The following is a 17,860-nucleotide window of genomic DNA, read 5'->3' as shown; positions in this document are numbered from 1 at the left end:
CCAGCCATGCAGGGGTGCACGGACCAGGCAAAGGCGGGTAGAGAGACCCCCGGGCATCTGATGCTGTTTGGGGTAGAGCGTAGGTGCAGTGAGGTGAGACAGAGGGAGAAGCTGTGCACGCGTTCAGCGTTTGACATTTGGAATAACATTATCCTACTAAATACAGCGTCTTCTAAACTGCGAGCTAACAGGAATGGGACTTAAGGGGCTGTGTAATGAAGATGTAAGCAGCAGTAAAAATACCCGGGAGACAGCGGGATTCACAGCCCTTTTCTCCAGGGGAGGAGGAGCGGCTGCGTGAGGAACGAACTCCCCAGCAGAGAGCTGTGCTGAATAAATGTTACACACGCGAGAGATACTAAAAATAGCAAATGAAAAGATTTAATGAATGCGCTGAGTGGAAGGTGTTCCCCACAGATTTGGAAGTATCACCTCTGCAGGGTTTTCAGACCACCTACTGTGTATTCATCTTGTAGGGAGTTTCCAATGACAAGGCTAAGCCCTCGCAGCCCTAATTATTCTGCCTTTCTGTCAAAAACCCAAAATGTCGTAACTCGTACACCTGTAAGGACTAGGAACATAGATCCACCTATTCCTGAACAAACTGTTGCTCATTTCTTTCCTCCTTGGGGACCTGGCTTAACACCTGTGGTGATCGCACTCTCTCTAACTTTTAATAACGTTTGATCAAACAGGATTGATCCAAAGAATTAATGCAAACAGAGTTTCCTTTATTTATAACCTGCAATTTAATTGCAATGAGATAGACCTTGGGCATACAGCAGGGTAATTATTTTTATTCCTCTGGAGTCTCACTATTGCCCCCGTAGTTTTCTGATCCAAATTCGTGGAGGAGCCTCTGTGCCTGTTACAGATTGCAAACTCCAGAAGCTATTAAAGTAACATCCTCATCAAATAAAGCTGTTTACTTCCCCCCCACCTCCCTTCTCTGTCTCTCTCTCTCTTCTCCTCTTTACCTCCCTTTTGCCCCAAAAGTTTATTTCCCTTCTCTTGTCCGCAAACTATTAAAACAATCTGAACTCCGCGTTACCAGCCTACTCCCCGTTGCACGGGGCCTGTGACACGCTCAGTAACAGGGAGCCTGACGTGGGGTTTTTTCTGATCTCTGCCTGAAGTTAAACGCAAGCGATGACATGTGTTTGACACCTTCCCTGGCTGTCCCCGGCCGCTCCAGTGATGCAGAGTCTGGCAAACGCAGTTGCCGGCGCCTGGCCGTGGGCTGGTAGGGTCCGCTCCCGTCATCTTTATTCCCACGCCTTTACTTCAGCGTTGGAACAACGCAGCTGTCAACAATCTTCTCTGATTGTATATTATGTTATTATGCGTTTATTCATTTTACCCCTTAAAATTGGCAGAACGAGTAAAGTTTTCCTGTCTTAAGATTATTTAGAACCCTGCACACTTTTTTAATTATAACCTTGTCCCAAGCCCCTTTAAATCTCGCATGTTTCCCTTATGCTTTGTTTCTGTAGGTCCAACTTTTCAGCGCTGCTGTGCGATATTGCCCTAAACGGTGCTCCTGGCTGCAGGCATTGCCTTTGCCAGTCTTGGGTCAGCAGCATTCCCCCAAAGTTGTTTAAAGGGGTGTCATGCATCAAATACTCATCGGCAGAACTTTTGGGGAGTGATTGGAGCGGGAAATTGCTGTGAGAGCCCAATGAGCAGAACGTTCCTGTAGGAAATGTTAAAATTATAATAATATTCATTATTATTAAAGAGCTGGAAAACAAACCCAAGTCATTCCATGACCAGCCAAACCAAAAAAGCCTGGATTCCTACTAATATGTGTTTTAAGATTTAGATCTCCTGTAATACAGCAGAGAGCTCACGTGGTGTTCTTTCCCGCAGTGGGTCAGGGAGGGAGTGATGATGGAGTAACAATACTGGGAAACAGTAATGGTGAACAGGGTCTTCTTTCTCTACCAGGTGGTTTATTTTGAGGAGAGTTATCAGGGAAAGAAGTTGAGAGGAAGAAGTTGAGAGGCAGATGCGCACGTTCACATGCCGAGTGTTGTCCGACTCGTGTCTTTAAAGAAAACCGGACTAATCACTAATCAGCCTTCTGAACTTCTTTGGCCATTCTTCTGAAAAGTAATGTCCAAAATTAATGTCAACAAAAGAAAAGTCGAGGCAAAAATACTTTCCCTTAACCTTGTTGTTCTCTTCATTTGGCAGCCCCGGCAATAGAGATGTTATAGTAAACATGTAACAGTAATTAGGGATAAAGGGATGCGCCAAGAAAACAAGCGGTTCTCCGAGAGAGAACGCCGTGGAGCCTGGCGTCCTGCGGGGCTCTCCCCCTCGCGCTGCGGCAGTTTGCGCTTACGTGATTCAGTAGACAATTTCAGGGGGGTTTATGTGATCAGTTAGGGACCGATTCTGCCAAACACGCATACAGATGGTATTACCTACGCTCACAAATGTATCAGCACTGGTTTATGGCTCCAAATCTCGGAGTCCTGCGATTGTCGTGCAAACCTTTCTTAAGAATTGATCAAATGGTGGCATGGCTGCATGGCAGAGTTGGGAAATGAATCCCTAGGAGACAAGACCCAGGAGGCAAGAATGGAGAACCTGATGTGTATTGTGCTACAGAGAAAAAAAGAAGCAAAGCACAACTCCTCCTGGTGTTTTCCCTAAGGCAGAGGTGGGGATTTTCGGGAAGGCCTGACTCAAGATTTTTAGCGTGCTTGAACCGCTGCACTCAGCTCAGCTTTTCTGTGCCTGCTTTTTTATACATCAACGAAGACAAGGAGAAGGTTTCTCCTTGTGATAAAATAGGAGCAAAAGTATTAGGAGAAGGATTGGATGGTTAGGGATGCTGCTGGAAATGTCTTTGGATTTGATTTGGTTTCATGTTGGTACGGTCCATGATGAAAACAAAATCACCTGCCTGGAGTGCGACTCCGGCACAGCAGTTAGTTTGGTTTTGCTCGTCTTGTCGCACACTCAACTGTTTTTTCTCTTTCTTTCATTGCAGATAAAGAGTTAGGAGTCAGTACGCTAGCTGAAAATGACGACCCTGCTAGGGGCCCAGCTGTCCCGAAAATATCAGGATTAGAAAGGAGTCAAGAGAAGAGCCAGGACAGCAGTAAAGACCCAATACTTGAGCCTGTGGTGCCTAAAGACCCCTGTCCTCAGGTGACACAGCCCGTGGCCCAGCCCCAGCTGGAGCCGCAGCCGGAGGCCTCCTGCCCCAGCCCTGCGCTCGCCCCGCGGCTGGAGGCTCCTGCCCCGCCGCCCCCGCCGCCGGCCGCCCAGCTGCCACCCGCCCCAGAAGAAGCCGCCCGCCCGCCCGCGCCGCAGCCGCCCGTCCAGCACCCACCCCGGCCGCCATCGCCGGTGCAGCCGGCACATCCCAGCCTCCCGCCGGTGCAGCCCCATCCTCCCTCCCAGAGCCTCTCGCAGCCACTCTCTGCCTATAACAGCAGCAGTTTGAGCCTCAACAGCTTAAGGTAGGCCAACAGAACTGCGTGTGCGCTGAAGCCCCGTGTCTTTGCAGACCTGCTGCTGCTGGTGATGCTTTGCGGTGCCTGGAGGCAGTAGAGATGAATTAGCTAAAGGAGAGACGTGACAGTGCATCCCGTCCCATCGCTGGGAAATAAAGGGGACTTTGTGCATTTAACCTTAATTCCTTCCCTGAAACGATCACTTTATTTCTGATCGAGCATTCCCGTAAATGCTAGGTATCCTCGAGTGCTTCGTTAATTTGCTTTTACTTTTCCTGCCTGTCACTGTGTACCCGTTTTTTTTTTTTGGAGGGGATTTTATGCAATATAGATCAGGGGAAGAAAATCCCAATTCTTGCAGGTTGGGCTGCTCTCTGAAGGCTGACTTCTTCCATCCTCCCATCCCTGCGAACACCTCCTGATTTCTCCAGCCGCTGACATGCCCTAGAGCGAGAGGTGCGGTACCGCTGCTGTTGGCCCTGCTGACAGTCTAGCGCAAACCCTCTTGCACCAGTGGCTTTAAAGCTTAATCCTTCCCTGCACTGCTGACACCTTGCAGTCTGCAGTGTCTTTCTCTTCACCTGGCCACAGTGAGATAAACCTCACCTTTTACAGGGGGATAACAAGGATGAGCAGAGAGATTAAACAACATGTTCACGGGAACCCGTGATGTCTCTGTGAGCCGGGGACCTCAGGTTTCCCCTACTCTGAGCTGATGCTGTCAGCACTAGGTCATCTTTCCCCAAATCCGAGCTTCCAGCAGACGGATGGTATCCTCCAAGACCTGGTGAACCAGCACTGTGCTTGCTTCATGGTTAGACTAAAGGCCGGGAGGTGTTTAAGACTTTGATTTATTTTTAACCAAGTTGGTATTGCTCGTCTTTAAAAGTGACTGCAATGGAAGCGTGTTGTTACTTGAGATAATGACAGGTAGAATTAAGCACTACGTGAATCTAGTTTAAATATTCATTAGTAGGAAACGAAACCTGGAAAATTGCAACCAATGTAATTGCAAATATTTATTTTGCTGGCTCGTCTTCTCTATTTATATTGTGAGGGCAGAGAGAGGCATTAACTGTAAAATAAGCATAAAATAAGCATCTGTTCTTGCCTTCTCAACTTCATTTCACGTTTTCTGCAGTCTTTCATCTTAGTAAGTCATAGCAAAAAAAATAATTAAACTTTTATTAATGCAGCGATCACTGATTTTGAGCTTCATTTGCCTGAAAACATGAATCAGAAGCAGTCGTGTAGAAAGGACCTGATAATTAAGTAATGAATGCACAGGGCTGATTACTCCTTTGTGTGTCATTCCTGTGTTGTTGGAGGACGGAATATCACCCTCTTACAGAGAGGGGGAATATGGCTCAGGTTTTGGTGTGGAGGGACCAGAGGAATTAAAAGATCCCAGAAAAGGCACAGCAGATGGTTGGGGAAAGGAGTATCACAGTGGCATGGCTAGAAAAGTAAAGTAGTAACTTGTATTTTTAATACGTAACTTACATTGGTAATGTGTTTGAGGTGAGCTGCGCTTGGTGGGGGTTGTGTATGTCTGTGTTTGGAGCTTTCCTCTCTTCCGTGCGAGGCTTAATTGCTTTTCTTTTCATTAACAGCAGCAGCAGAAGCAGCACTCCTGCCAAGACTCAGGCCCCTCCTCCGCACATCTCTCACCACCCCTCGGCCTCACCGTTCCCCCTCTCCCTGCCCAGCCACAGCCCGCTGCACACCTTCACGCCCGCCCTCCAGCCCCCCGCGCACCCACACCACCCCAATATGTTTGCCCCTCCTACGGCTTTGCCTCCTCCACCTCCATTGACGTCAGGGACGCTGCAGGTTCCAGGACACCCGGCTGGTAGTACTTACTCAGGTAAGAGACAGACGGATCGTGGCCCCAGCGCGTTTAGCGCAGCGCAGGAAAACGATTCTCCGGTTTTAGCCAGAATAAGTCTTTTTGGTCCATTCGATGAGGGCTGTTGGTTGGGTAGAGGCTGTACTCATTGCTGAACAATTTGGAGCCATATCAAGGCCAAAAACGCCTAGATGTACCCAATGACTTCTGAAAATGAATATTTTTGGAAGGCTGTGCTTTTTCCATGTCTGTTTTTTTTTTTTTTTTTTTCTCCCCACGGGAAAAACACACTAGAGCTCATGACGTGCCCACACAGAATCTGTGACCCCCGGCTGAGGGGAGGCCCCCAGAGGCCGTGCACACAGCAGCCTCGGCTCCTGGCCACGCACAGTTCGGCGTGCGTGGGGTGAGACGTGGAGGTTTGTATCAGTGGAGAAAATTGGGCTCTTTTGTACTTCAACCCAAGGAGAGGTAACGTGTCTGTTCCTCCCAGGTCACTGGGGGAAGAGAATTGAGGATTACCTGTGTTTGAGTGACATCGTTTTGTGTCCTCGCAGCTGCGTACTCGTGTGAGCAGCAGCCGCTTGATGTTTACTCACTCCGGGTTACCTGTACCTCCTCACCTATTTAGGACTATGTCCATGCCCATACAAATTTAGGGAGAACCTTCAGGTTAAAGCTCAGAGGAACGCTGTAGTCAAGGCAGGCTTGGCAAAAGTTGGGAAGTGGAGGCGTTCTTCTGTCTCTGGGGCCTTTGGGAGAGATCTGAGGGGCCTTTCTTACCCTGTACGGTGCCATGATTTACCTCCAGGGAGTATTAAATACAGCATCGCTACCACAGCCAGCGAAAAGTCAGTGGGAGAAGGTCTGGAAAAGTCCCTGAGCTCACAGGAGGTTGTTTTGCTGTTTGTTTGTATTTCAGAACAAGATCTTCTCCGTCAGGAACTAAACACGCGATTTTTGGCCTCGCAGAGCGCAGATCGCGGGGCCTCCCTGGGCCCGCCGCCGTACCTGAGGACCGAGTTCCACCAGCACCAGCACCAGCACCAGCACACACACCAACACACACACCAGCACACCTTCACGCCTTTCCCTCACGCCATCCCACCCACTGCCATCATGCCGACGCCAGCACCGCCCATGGTGCGTACCCCAGGCAGAAATGTGAGGATAAGTAGAGCACAACTCTATTCTTTATTACGAAAATTTAAGAATTTGCCAGGTTGCGGGGAAGGAGTACTCTGCTGCCCAGGTGTGGTTGGGTAGGAGAGGAAGGACTGTCCCTTCCTCGCCGCTGTCACGTGTGCAGTAGGCCCCGGTGGCAGCGCAGGGGCTGAAGGGGCACTCGGACGCGGGACTTCCCAGTGCTCGGAGTGGTGCGCTCTGGTGCCTCCTCCTTTTTGCGGTCTCGTAAAGACCTTGCTTTACCTTGAAGAAAGAAAAATCCCAAACCGTTTCATTGGAAGCTTAATTTTCTGCATATTTTTCCCTCTCTGTTGGTTGCCAAATAATAGAGAAGTAGTCTTCTATTTTACCAACAGAACTAAAGCAAGGAAATATAACGTAACTAGTTTGTGCTTTGATCCCTTTGCAGTTTGACAAATACCCTACAAAAGTTGACCCCTTCTACCGTCACAGTGTGAGTTTTATTACTCTGTTTAAAACTGACTTAACCGCTTTTCCGTGGTGGGTTGGGATCACCACTCAATCAATGGCACAGCGTCGAATCGCTCCCTAATCATCCCTCCAGGATTTACCATTATCGTTCTTGGTTGCTTTGGCTTTTGAAGGCTTGCATTCGTGGTGCTTGTTTCTGATAAAGATGCAGTATCAGCTTTTCCAATCAAAAGATCTCTTGCTCGTACACCATTTGAAGGCAGGTTTGATGTGAAAAAGATGAGACAGAAGAGCTGACTGTTACATGAAGCAGGAGAGAGCAGTAATTTCATCACTGTGTTTCAGTTGTGTCACAAACCCTTAGACTGATATTTTTCCTAAGAAACTTGAAATGACAAACTACCATACAAATCCTTCAGGGATAGGTAATCTAATAGTTTTCCTAATATATCATATTTTGCTATATAAAATCCGAAGACTTGTCTTATTCTTCAGATTTCAAAGGCGTATCTGATCCACTGGGCATGTTATGTTTTCAAAGCTCTGTTTGATGACAGCAACATGAATCCCGCTATGCACTAGATGTGTTTATCTAAAAGCTACCAAAAATGTTAGTTATTGAGACAAACTGATTTTTAATATTCCAGTTAATTGTAAAGCTTCTGCTCTTAAAGGTTTGAATCTACTGATTCATTTGCTGCTGAAATACGGGTTGCATTTCCTTCATCATATCGGCAGAGGCGGGTATCTGCTTGAATATGACCACGAATTTCTAAAGCCAATAGTGATATTTTGATGAGAGAAGGAGTACTGCATCAGCACTCAGAAATTTGCAAAGCATTTGGCTTTATGTGTTGGTTTTGCTTAGAAGCGGAACTGGGCAAAAAATACTGGTTAAGGTGATCGTGTGATGGTTTCTGCTGTACCGATTAAACACAGTTCCTGCGAACAGCTCACGGCTGTAATACGTGTGAACAGTCCTATTAATTTCTGACACCTCCTTTGAGTAACTTCAGCTGTGTGAGTGTGTTTGCAGGTTCAGAGCTCCAGGAGTATTAGGCAAACATTTAAGCCTACGATAATCATTTTTACTCAAAAGGGTAATGCTGCTCATTTGCATCATTGTTTGCAAAATGGCAGTCTTATTTGCTGAGCTTTACATGGATTCAAAAGATATATTATCATCAATGTGGCATGTTGATTCAAGCAAGAACACGGAACTGGGAAATAGGTAAATGAATTTTAGACAAATAAAGCGCAGAAGTCGACATCTAATATAGGAAACAGTGCAAAAGTCTCCAACTGTATATGCTTTTCAAATTCAGTGACGTAATCTCTGATAAATCTGGCAGTTACCTGAATTGTAAAGGTCATGGTATTACCCCCTTTAAAGTCAGGGAGGGCTTCACGTTGTTCTCCGTTCGCCAGTGAGCCGTGCTATTGAACCTGGCAGAGCTCCGCCAGCAGGGGTCTGGTCCATGGCGCATCCCCTGCCCTTCCTTCAGGAAAGGTTTGTCCTTGCAAAGTGGTTGCAAAAGAATCACTACTGCGTCTGTTGGATGTTTGGCAAGCTCATACCAGAAGGTCAGCACGATGGCTACAAAGTACATTGGATTAATCGTCTTTCTTACACTCCAGCAAGGCCGTGCTAGCCAGGGTGTTTCAGAATCTCTTCTGTAACAACTACAGATTACGTAGGTAACAGAGGAACTACTTGCATCAGTTTCCCGAGCAGCTGCAGTAGCAAAAAGCGTCCTTTTGCTGCCGTGAGTGCCTACGCGATAGGGCTTTTCTATTGTAGAAATACTGTGCAAGCGTGGCACTTCCATAGACCTTTTCCTGGTGATGAGAGTTTCCACTATAGATCCACACCAAGAATTCAGATATTTTAAAAAAAGCTGCCAGTGTTTTTAAAGCTTGTAAGCGAACTTTGCAGGAGAACGAGGTCTGTTTGGGAGTCAAAATCAATCTGCTGTAGAACAGGGAACACAGCTCACACAGAAGCTCACGTAGACATTTAAAACAGCTTGCTTTCTTGGCATCTTTGATTTTACAATCGTTTCTTTTTTGGGAGGGCCTTACTGCAGCACAGCAGGGCATTACTTTCACCTGCCGTTAACGCTGGGTCTTGTTTAGTGTTCCCCTGTCCCCGGCCCCAGGAAAGCTGTGGGCACTACGTTATTCCCTGAAGAAAACTAGAAGTGGAAAATGTGGCTCAAAAGAGAGGGAGAAAAAGGAAACACTGACTATGAAAGCTGGATTTGGAAAGCTGGAGGAATTTAGCTGATACAAAGAGATCCTGGAGATACAATATTTTTATTTTATTAATAATTCTGACCTTGAGGAAAGGTCACATTTAATTAACTTAGCAGTTGTTATAAAACTCTAAGGAAACCATTCCTTATTGTTAGTCATAGCCAATAGAATATTAAGTATTACGTCTGTTCCCATCGTTTGGAATTAGTCCATTACACACGGAATTAAATGCAGAAGACGCTGGAGGATTTAAAACACATTTTACTCATTAAAAGTTATTGTAAATGAGGACATGTGTCTCTTAATGATGTCTCAAATGCCTACAGTTCAGTATCAACTAATCTAAAAATGCTTTCTGCATCATTGAATGGAGCAGGTCCAAATTAAATAGAATTAAAAACAACAATAGAAATCTGTTATGAAAGGAGACTTGATACCATGCTTTTAAACTGATAAAAATCTTTTGATACCTCTAAAATACTGAAATATTTTCTCAGCTTTCAGTAAACATAATACGAATAAATGACCTTGCAAGATAAGCTAGCGGAAGGAGAAATGATTAAGAAAAGCACATACATATGCTTGGCATAAACAAATTTATCCAAACTTTGCGATGCCGATTGCCTCTGGGATGTGATTTTCTCCATGTTTGCCCGCTCCACATGTCCAGTCTTTCACTTTGCCCAGTCCTGCTTCTGTTCAATTGGCCATTAACTCATTTATTTTGATCTTAAAAGTAGCATACAGTAGATTGATTTTTGATCCGCTGTGTTCAGAGGTGGATTTGTATCGGTCAGATAACCCCTTTAGGTTTGTGGGTGGCAATACCAGCGGAATTAGCGGCCAGCCCCCGGTAGATCCTGAGCTTTCACACTGGGAACATATTTGGAGTGTGATGCTTTGAACCCCCGACTCCTACTAGAAAGCAAATTTGTGTGTAATCTCAGCGTTTTCCGTGGAATTGTATGAGTAAAAGACTCACAGCCGGACCACAGAGACAAGATAAGATCTGGACGTTATAGTTTACTTGTTTTTGCCCCATGTGTTTGTCTGCATTTGTACAGAACAGCTTTTTTATTTTTTCCTAAATTCTCTTAGAACAGATACATTGGGATCAGCGAGGTCAGTGGAGATGTGCGCTTTTTTATACTTAGTAGTCTGTCTTTATAAAAACACTACCCTAAATTTTTTTGGGGGGGTTCTGCCTCAACATTTTGTTTAAATAATAGTTTTTAACAAATCAGATTGTCTCTCTGCTAATATTAGATGTGGCAGGATATCCTCTCAGACAGGCTAATGAAGTAAGAATTGTGCCTATCTTCCTCATTTCCTATAGATACTATTAAAATTCTAACGTACTAATGGAGTTTTAATGATACAATATCCTAGAATTCGTAAGGGTTTTTTTCCGCTTAAACGGCAGATTTCCGAGTCTTACTTGGCTCAGTGTTCTGCCTTTTCTCTTGAAATGGCCTGCAAACTGAAACCATTTAAAACCTCTGTCCAATTAAAAATTAATAATTGAAAAAAGCATATATCTCTGACACTGTGACTCTGAGCGGGGGGCAGGTTGCTGGCTTTATGATTTTGGAACTGCTTTTAAGCTCTAAACGTCATGACATTTGTGAACATTTCATTGACCGCTTTAACTAACATTGTTGCGACAAGATCACTTCTCCAGTGCTTCTCAGTTTTCTCCATGTGCCATTTCCCTAATATTACGCAGGAATGCTGTCGCTATCTTGTTCGGATTCCTGTCTTCATTTTGCCATGCGCTTGTATTTATGGTCTTCTGTCTCTTTGTTGCAGCTGTTTCACTCCTATCCTCCAGCTGTATCAGGGATTCCTCCCATGATTCCTCCAACTGGCCCCTTTGGCTCGCTACAAGGAGCATTTCAACCCAAGGTAAGAAGGAATTATTTCTATATCTATTACTATTCAAATACCCTGGTGTTGTGAGCCGGGTTAGGGGTAGGTTTAGAATGTGGCTCAGATTCTGGAGCAATTGAAACGTGAGTTACAGCCTAATTCCTTGGAGGACAATTGGCTTTTCCCAAATGTACTACAGAGAGAAGTTATTTCTTATTAGGTTCAGCTATATCTCCATCCGTGGAAGAAAAAAATGATATACAATGGCATAGTTAACTTTAGAAGCAATATAATTAGTTCTCTCATAGTACGCGTTAATGTAAGGTCATGTAATAATCAAGATTTTAAGAAATCAGGATCACTATTGTTTACTCATTTCCATGATTATCTCACAGCTCCACCACAGTGCAATACACTGATTTAGTTCTCCTCTCGTTTGTGATAGCTGGGATAGACAAACATGATGAGTTTGGGGTTTTTTTCTTTTGTTTTCATGAAGTCACTCTTGATTTATAAGTGGGAAGAAATCACATTCTGTAGTCTGTATTCTTTCCAACTGAAGAGTGAAATTTCTGCAGAGAAGACACCTTCTTTCTTAAATTGGCCCATCCACTCTAATGACTGAATATGTAAATTGCAGTTCATTAGTGGAATTCTTCGTGTGTATGGTAATCAGACTGTTAACAACTCTGTTACTTAATTGTTAGTTATACTGTACTGATTTCTTTTTTTCTCGATTTTGATGTAGGAAGAAGCTCTGCCTAAATGTAGGGATTTTTTCGTTTGGGCTTGTTGTGGTTTTGTTCACAAAGCTGCATGTTGTTATATTAGCTGAATATTTACATTCAAATCATGGGAAAAGCTTTCATTTTTTTTCAACTGGATGTTGCTTTTTCCTGATACCCCTATGGTAACTGTTCATTGCGGATGGAGTTCAGATCCTCGTACAGTGACTAAAGAGGTTACGGATGCTTTGTGTGTGGACAGTCAGGGTGGCAGTTTTAGCCAGTTCCAGCGGAGCATTGATACGCAGCAAAGCACAGGCTGGGTCCTCCAGACGCTCCTTTAGATGCCGTGTCAGAAGTATGTTGCTAATCAGCTTTTCGATAGTGGAAAGATTTTCCAGGGTAAACAGTCACTGTTCCCTCACATGTTTTGCATTAAAGTAATGGGAAGTTGGTGGACAATGAAAGTTTGAAAATTGAAATTATAATACGTATATTACTAAGTGGGTTATAATGGTTATCTTTTCCTCTTTAAAAAGTTCCTCTTCGTTGCTTAGGCAACGTTAATGAAGAAGAAATATTCTTTTTCACTTTCTGTTGCTGTTATGCATTGTGTTACTCATTAACGCTGTCTTTCCGTGTGGTATTTCCAGACTTCCAATCCTATTGATGTTGCGGCCAGACCTGGAACTGTCCCACATACCCTTCTACAGAAAGATCCACGGGTCTGTAGAAAATGTTCTGTTTTTCTCAAGTAAAGCTATTCCTCCTGAAAACCTTGAATGCTAGAGCTACCATCTTCAATATGTCCAAATTAACATCCTAAAACTAAAGTTTAGCCGGAACTGCTTAAGTCAATGAGTACTAGGGAAGTCGTATGAGAACAATTTAAATCCTGATCCTTACTTCTGTTCATCATTAGCAAAAGCAAATAGATGCTATGCAGTGGAAAAGCTCTTTCCTTGCTGCCAGCAGGCGTACCCCCAAGCCCAGAGGTACAGGCATAAAAGTCCAATTCAACGTAGAAGTGTACAAACCTCTTCAAGATTTATGTTTATACTCTGTAATTGTTTTTAATGTGGGTAATGACAGTTATTCCCTTGGTTACTGTATCATTGATTGCACCAGTGAAATACGGATGCACTTTATTGATCACTTGGCGCCTCAGGATTTTTGAGTTCTAGCATATGTGAACAGCATTTATTGTCTCAGCCTTTGTCTCTCAGCCTTTTTCTGTTCCTTGCAAATCCCCCTGGGTTGTTTCAATGTTTGAATTAATATACATTGTTTGCGGCGAGGAACGTCATGCACTCAGATGTTTAGCAGCACTCTTCTGACCAAAGCAATGGGAAGCTCTCCTTAAAGATCCATGTTGTGGTATGGCTAAACTTCGAAGCACGGCAGAGCTATTTCCTTTGGGTTATGCCAAGTTCCAGTACTTTGGTTTGCTCTGAATTGGGGCTGTAATTGAGCTTTATACCAAAAGGAACCACGTTTTTTCGGTTCTGTTTATTCTATCTAATTGAAAAGACAACTAGAGCCTCCAGTCATTAAGTCATTTAGCTTTATGCTCCCTTTCAACTTGCAGTGTAGTTTCGATTATTTCAAGATGATGTATGGTGCCATCACTGCATCTGCAAAGTACCTCTTGCAGCTATAAATCTCCTTTAGTATTGCATTTCAAAAAAGAAAATCCAAACCAAATGAGAAATACCCAATAAACTGAATTTATTTTCCGGCATTAATTGATGAAGTGTTTGCAAAAAAAGGCGAACAGGAAAATAATCTACCCCAAAAACACAGGCCACACAAAAAAAATAATAATGAGAAAATTGTTTTTTATACAGCCCCTGTTTACCCGCATCTGTTGCAGTGTGAAAAATACTTAAGGCAAAGCCCATTTGTGCCAGAGAACAGATCCAGCAAGCAGGCAGGCAAGAGTGGCTATCGGAATGTGCAAGTCAAGGACCCAATGCCAGAGCCATTGAACGGACACAGTCACTGCTGTGCCGGGACACGTCTGAAACCCCATTCCAGCTTGTTCCGACCCAATTTGTGTGATCGTGCCCATGAAGAAGGGCCCCTGTCCACTCTCCAATCCTCTCGCGAGCCAAGCTGCTTTGAAAGATGAGAACAGAAGTTTGCCCAAAGGATAGATCTGTGTTTTTCTTCAGAGTAGTTAACCAGCCATTTTTGTAGCATTAAATCAACAAATTAATGATGCTGCCAGAGGACAGAGCGCTCGGTGCGAGGCGTGTTTAGTTGCTTGTCAACACTCAGGTACAACAGCCATGGGGGATGGGAGACCGGCTCGAATACGGAGGCTAAGGACTAATTATTATCCGAAAGGGCTTCATTTGAAAGTAAAATTATAACATTTTAATTTCATCTCTTAATGAAGCAATACAAATTTGTTAATTAGAGCAATTGTTTGAGTGACAGGCATGTAACCAAGCTGTCATTTCTTCTTCACAGTTGACGGATCCGTTCAGGCCCATGCTGAGGGTAAGAAATCTTCTTGTGATACAGTTTGTCAAGCTCGTCTCAGTCCCCACCGGGCTAAAGCAGCAGCCTAATTATAAAGCAACGCCGTGATTCATCTCGGGTATTTTACACCGTGTTTGCGAAGCAGCGCGGTCAGTCCTTCTTGGTGTGCATCTTGGGGTCACTCGAGGAAAATACACAGTTTCAAAAGTTGGAAGGTTTCTGTTCTTCTCATGCAACCCCCTAGCACGAATACTAGAAGTTAAATATTGATAATCCTTCTGGTTTCCTGAGCCCAATCCTAGAGACCTGCCCTGGTAGTGATCCCCTCTCATTTCGCTGCAGACTGAAGGATTTTGCTTTTGATTATTTGCTGTGTGTTTTCAGTGTTATTTAGTGTGGCACTTCCCACCCAAGTATCTTACTGTCAAGTACAGACAGGCAAATCCACTTCAAACACAAAATATTTTAGAAATAAGCATCAAAAGATCCAGTCTTTCAGTGATCCAAACGGGGTTTTTTGTTAATTTTTCAATGTCTTCAAGAAGGTCTAGTTTGGATTGAACCAACCAAGTGAGCTTGTTAAATCACTAGCACAGTCAGTTGCTGGGAATAAGCAAAAGGCTTGAGTTTAGATGAGTATGTGTGTGAGATGGGTTTTATTTTTTTGTGGTTTTAATCGTTGGTTGATATACACCTAGAAATAGAAGGCAGAGCATATGCCACAGTTTGTGAAACATTTAGGTTACCAGTAGCTTGAAGAGATTCTTGAATTCCTGCGATTGTTTTTAAATCTGCAGGAATCATTAGTTGTGTTGTTAACTATAGACCCCTAAATAACAAAACTGGAGAAAGTCTATCCTGAATGAGTCTTTTTCAGACAAGATTTCCAGATGTCCTGGAAGCAGAGTACAAAATCAGCAAGAAAACCCAAAGAGCACTCTGGTTCTTTCCTCCCCACGACGTAAAAGCATAGTGACAGGAAGAGACTTCCCAAACAGAGTGAATTGACTGACCTCCAATTTTTTCAGTATGTTTATGAATTAAAGTTTTGGAGGTACAGACTAGCTGTATTACATGAGGGAGTCAGATGCATTTTGAAAACCAGGGTGATCTTCTAAAGTGCTTTCATTTTCATCTTTGGGTGGAGAGGCTCATCTTCGACTAGCTGTACTTTGGGAAATGAACTCAATGCAGAGGTGTGAGGCAATCCAGCTCTGCAGAGCCGCGGCTCGCTGCAGACAGTGTCCTGCATTGCAGCAGCACGAGCTGCGTTCTCAGCCAGCGGCATCAGAAGATTGCAAGAGCGCATAAAACCTGAGCAAGGGTTTATTTGGAGAGGAGAATTACCAGTAGCGTTCCTGGCTATCCAGATGAACTTCTCAGCAAGGGACAAATTCTTTGCATTTCTGGTTTCCCAAGAGGATGGAGAGGGAAGGCGCTGAAGGGAGACCCTCTGCTTTCAGATGTCTTGGCGTGGGGAATCCCCTAGACCAAAAGAGACTGGGCTAAGAGTTGGCAAGAGTTGCTAGAGCTAGAATAAAGCATCGCAGGTTTTTGAAAGTTACTCACTCATGTTGTATCCCTTTGGTTTTTTTTTCCAGAAACCTGGGAAGTGGTGCGCTATGCATGTTCACATCGCCTGGCAGATATACCATCACCAACAGAAAGTCAAGGTCGGTCTTTTGGGCATCTGAATTTCAGATGAATCGTGCAGTGCAAACCTGTGAGAGGAAGAGTTTGCCTCTCGCTGTTAGCAGTTCTACGCTACGGCTAGTGCCTTGTTAAAGCAACCATAGCACTACAGCGTAACCTTCCGTTTCATAGTGATAGCATATCGGAATTAAAAATTTAAAGGTAGAGTCCCAAAGGAATGTCTGTGATGCCATGGACCAAGGACAGCAGACCTTAGGCGCTAACAACCAGTTTGTAGGTAGGAACAGCTAAATGGGTGCACCTGTGAGCTACAACATTGCTTTTATTTATGCCTGAGGACACAAGCATATCGAGATTAAATCTTTTTAAGTCCGGAGAAGGTAGGCACATGTATCCCATTCGTCTTATTAATATCCACGGACATACGAGGTACAGGAAATTTTCTCCTGTCCCTAGCGTGGCCGCACAGGCTTCCGTCAGACTTTTTTCACAACCCATCTCATGGCTGGGGGTTGGCACCTGGATGTGATGGGCTGGTCGAGCAGCCACAGCCTCGCAGAGGAAGAAACGTTATCCAGACACTGTCTCATTTCACCAAAGACAGGGCTGGAAATCTCTTCTTTGTTATACTTGCTTTGAGACTTCAGAGGTAAGGGCCAAGGCCAGTTTAGGCTCTCCTGAAGCAGATGCCAGAGAAAAACAAATAATTTGCAGTAAGTCAGGAAAGGCTGGTGTTCTTTACTGTTCATACTTGCACTTAGGAGTCAATAGCTTGCGTTAGAATTTAAAATGAACAAGGAGTCCATAGCACTTAGCAGTCTCTGTATGCAATTGCATTGTGTACGGTAGTGCCGTAAGAATATGAAGATGTTGAACAGCTACTAAAACCTGCAGCTAATAGAGTTTAAAAATAACCCTTTTAAACAAGGTTGACAGGTTAATTTGCTGCAGTAGACGTATCTCTCTTCTCTGCTTCCTTATGTTTCCCCTGCTAGTGATCTTCATTCATCTTCCCATTATCAAAAAAGACAAGATTATAGACCGAGAGAGTTATATGTCCTTTTTTTTATTTTATTGAAAAGGTATTTTCTTGAAATGAAATTATTATTCCCATGCTATCTATGTCCTTTGAATCTTCTTTGATTTGATATTCAGAGAGAGGTCATACTGGTGTATTTATAACTCACAGTAAATGCCATTTTCATGCAGCCATTTCTTTTACCTAATACTTTTCTATCTTGCATGTTAAAAAACAGGAGTAAAGCCCAGAAGTACATGAAAGGATGTTACTTGACTTTTTGAGGCTGTGCATGGTGATAATTTCAAGAATAATTGGGAAATGTACTTCACTATCTCAGTTCGGTCAAAAATTGGGTATGGTCTGCAGTCAGTAAGGTGAGGGGGTTTTTGTCCCCGTGGGCTGTCAGGCTCCCACATGGGAACGACATCCTCCCCTCGGCACGCGACCACCACGGGTGAAATCTCTGGCTGGAGGCTCAGACAGGCGGATTTCTCCTTCTAGCCCCGGGTTGTGAAGGTGCCTTTTCTTCTGCACGAGCTCTGCACTGCCTGACCATAGAGCAGGGAATAAAATACATTTACTCAGAGATTTCAAGTTTGCATGCAGTGCCACCAGACTGCTTGCGAAGCGTGGAAGAATTGATAACTCCCTGGCCAACTAGTAATTGCTTGCAGAGGGCAACAGCAGGCACTGAAGAAGCAGACAAGATAGGAAACTTTAAAACACAACCTTCCTGACCCCGGGAAGAACTGCATGCAGGTGTGGATGCTGTTTGCCTGCCTATACCTCTGCAGCACAACACAGTTCAGACCCGTGTAACCTGTCTGCACGCCCAGGGAATTTTCAGACGAAGCCAGGGTTCCGCAGAGCAATTTTACACTCCTTGGACTGACCAGTGTGTTACTGGCCTGGA

The 17,860-nt window shown here is 44.2% G+C and overlaps 1 protein-coding gene across 6 annotated transcripts in view; it reads left to right on the top strand.

Annotated features, from left to right (window-relative positions):
• The window catches only part of AUTS2 (activator of transcription and developmental regulator AUTS2), a 798,248-nt gene that overhangs the window by 767,033 nt on the left and 13,355 nt on the right, over positions 1 to 17,860 (top strand). For 2 of the 6 annotated variants that reach the window (XM_054210340.1, XM_054210345.1), the window contains 8 exons: positions 3,002 to 3,476; positions 5,084 to 5,337; positions 6,242 to 6,483; positions 6,914 to 6,958; positions 11,002 to 11,097; positions 12,440 to 12,511; positions 14,262 to 14,291; positions 15,875 to 15,946. In XM_054210340.1, coding sequence (XP_054066315.1) covers positions 3,002 to 3,476; positions 5,084 to 5,337; positions 6,242 to 6,483; positions 6,914 to 6,958; positions 11,002 to 11,097; positions 12,440 to 12,511; positions 14,262 to 14,291; positions 15,875 to 15,946 — 1,286 coding nt within the window. The remainder of the gene's footprint in view (positions 1 to 3,001; positions 3,477 to 5,083; positions 5,338 to 6,241; positions 6,484 to 6,913; positions 6,959 to 11,001; positions 11,098 to 12,439; positions 12,512 to 14,261; positions 14,292 to 15,874; positions 15,947 to 17,860) is intronic. The other 4 variants (XM_054210341.1, XM_054210342.1, XM_054210344.1 and 1 more) reach the window with 4 other exon arrangements.

This window comes from Rissa tridactyla, chromosome 7 (assembly GCF_028500815.1).
Source record: "Rissa tridactyla isolate bRisTri1 chromosome 7, bRisTri1.patW.cur.20221130, whole genome shotgun sequence".
Classification (NCBI taxonomy): Eukaryota; Metazoa; Chordata; class Aves; order Charadriiformes; family Laridae; genus Rissa; species Rissa tridactyla.
Note: the sequence above shows the minus strand (reverse complement) of the source record. Positions and strands in the feature narration are given on the sequence as shown.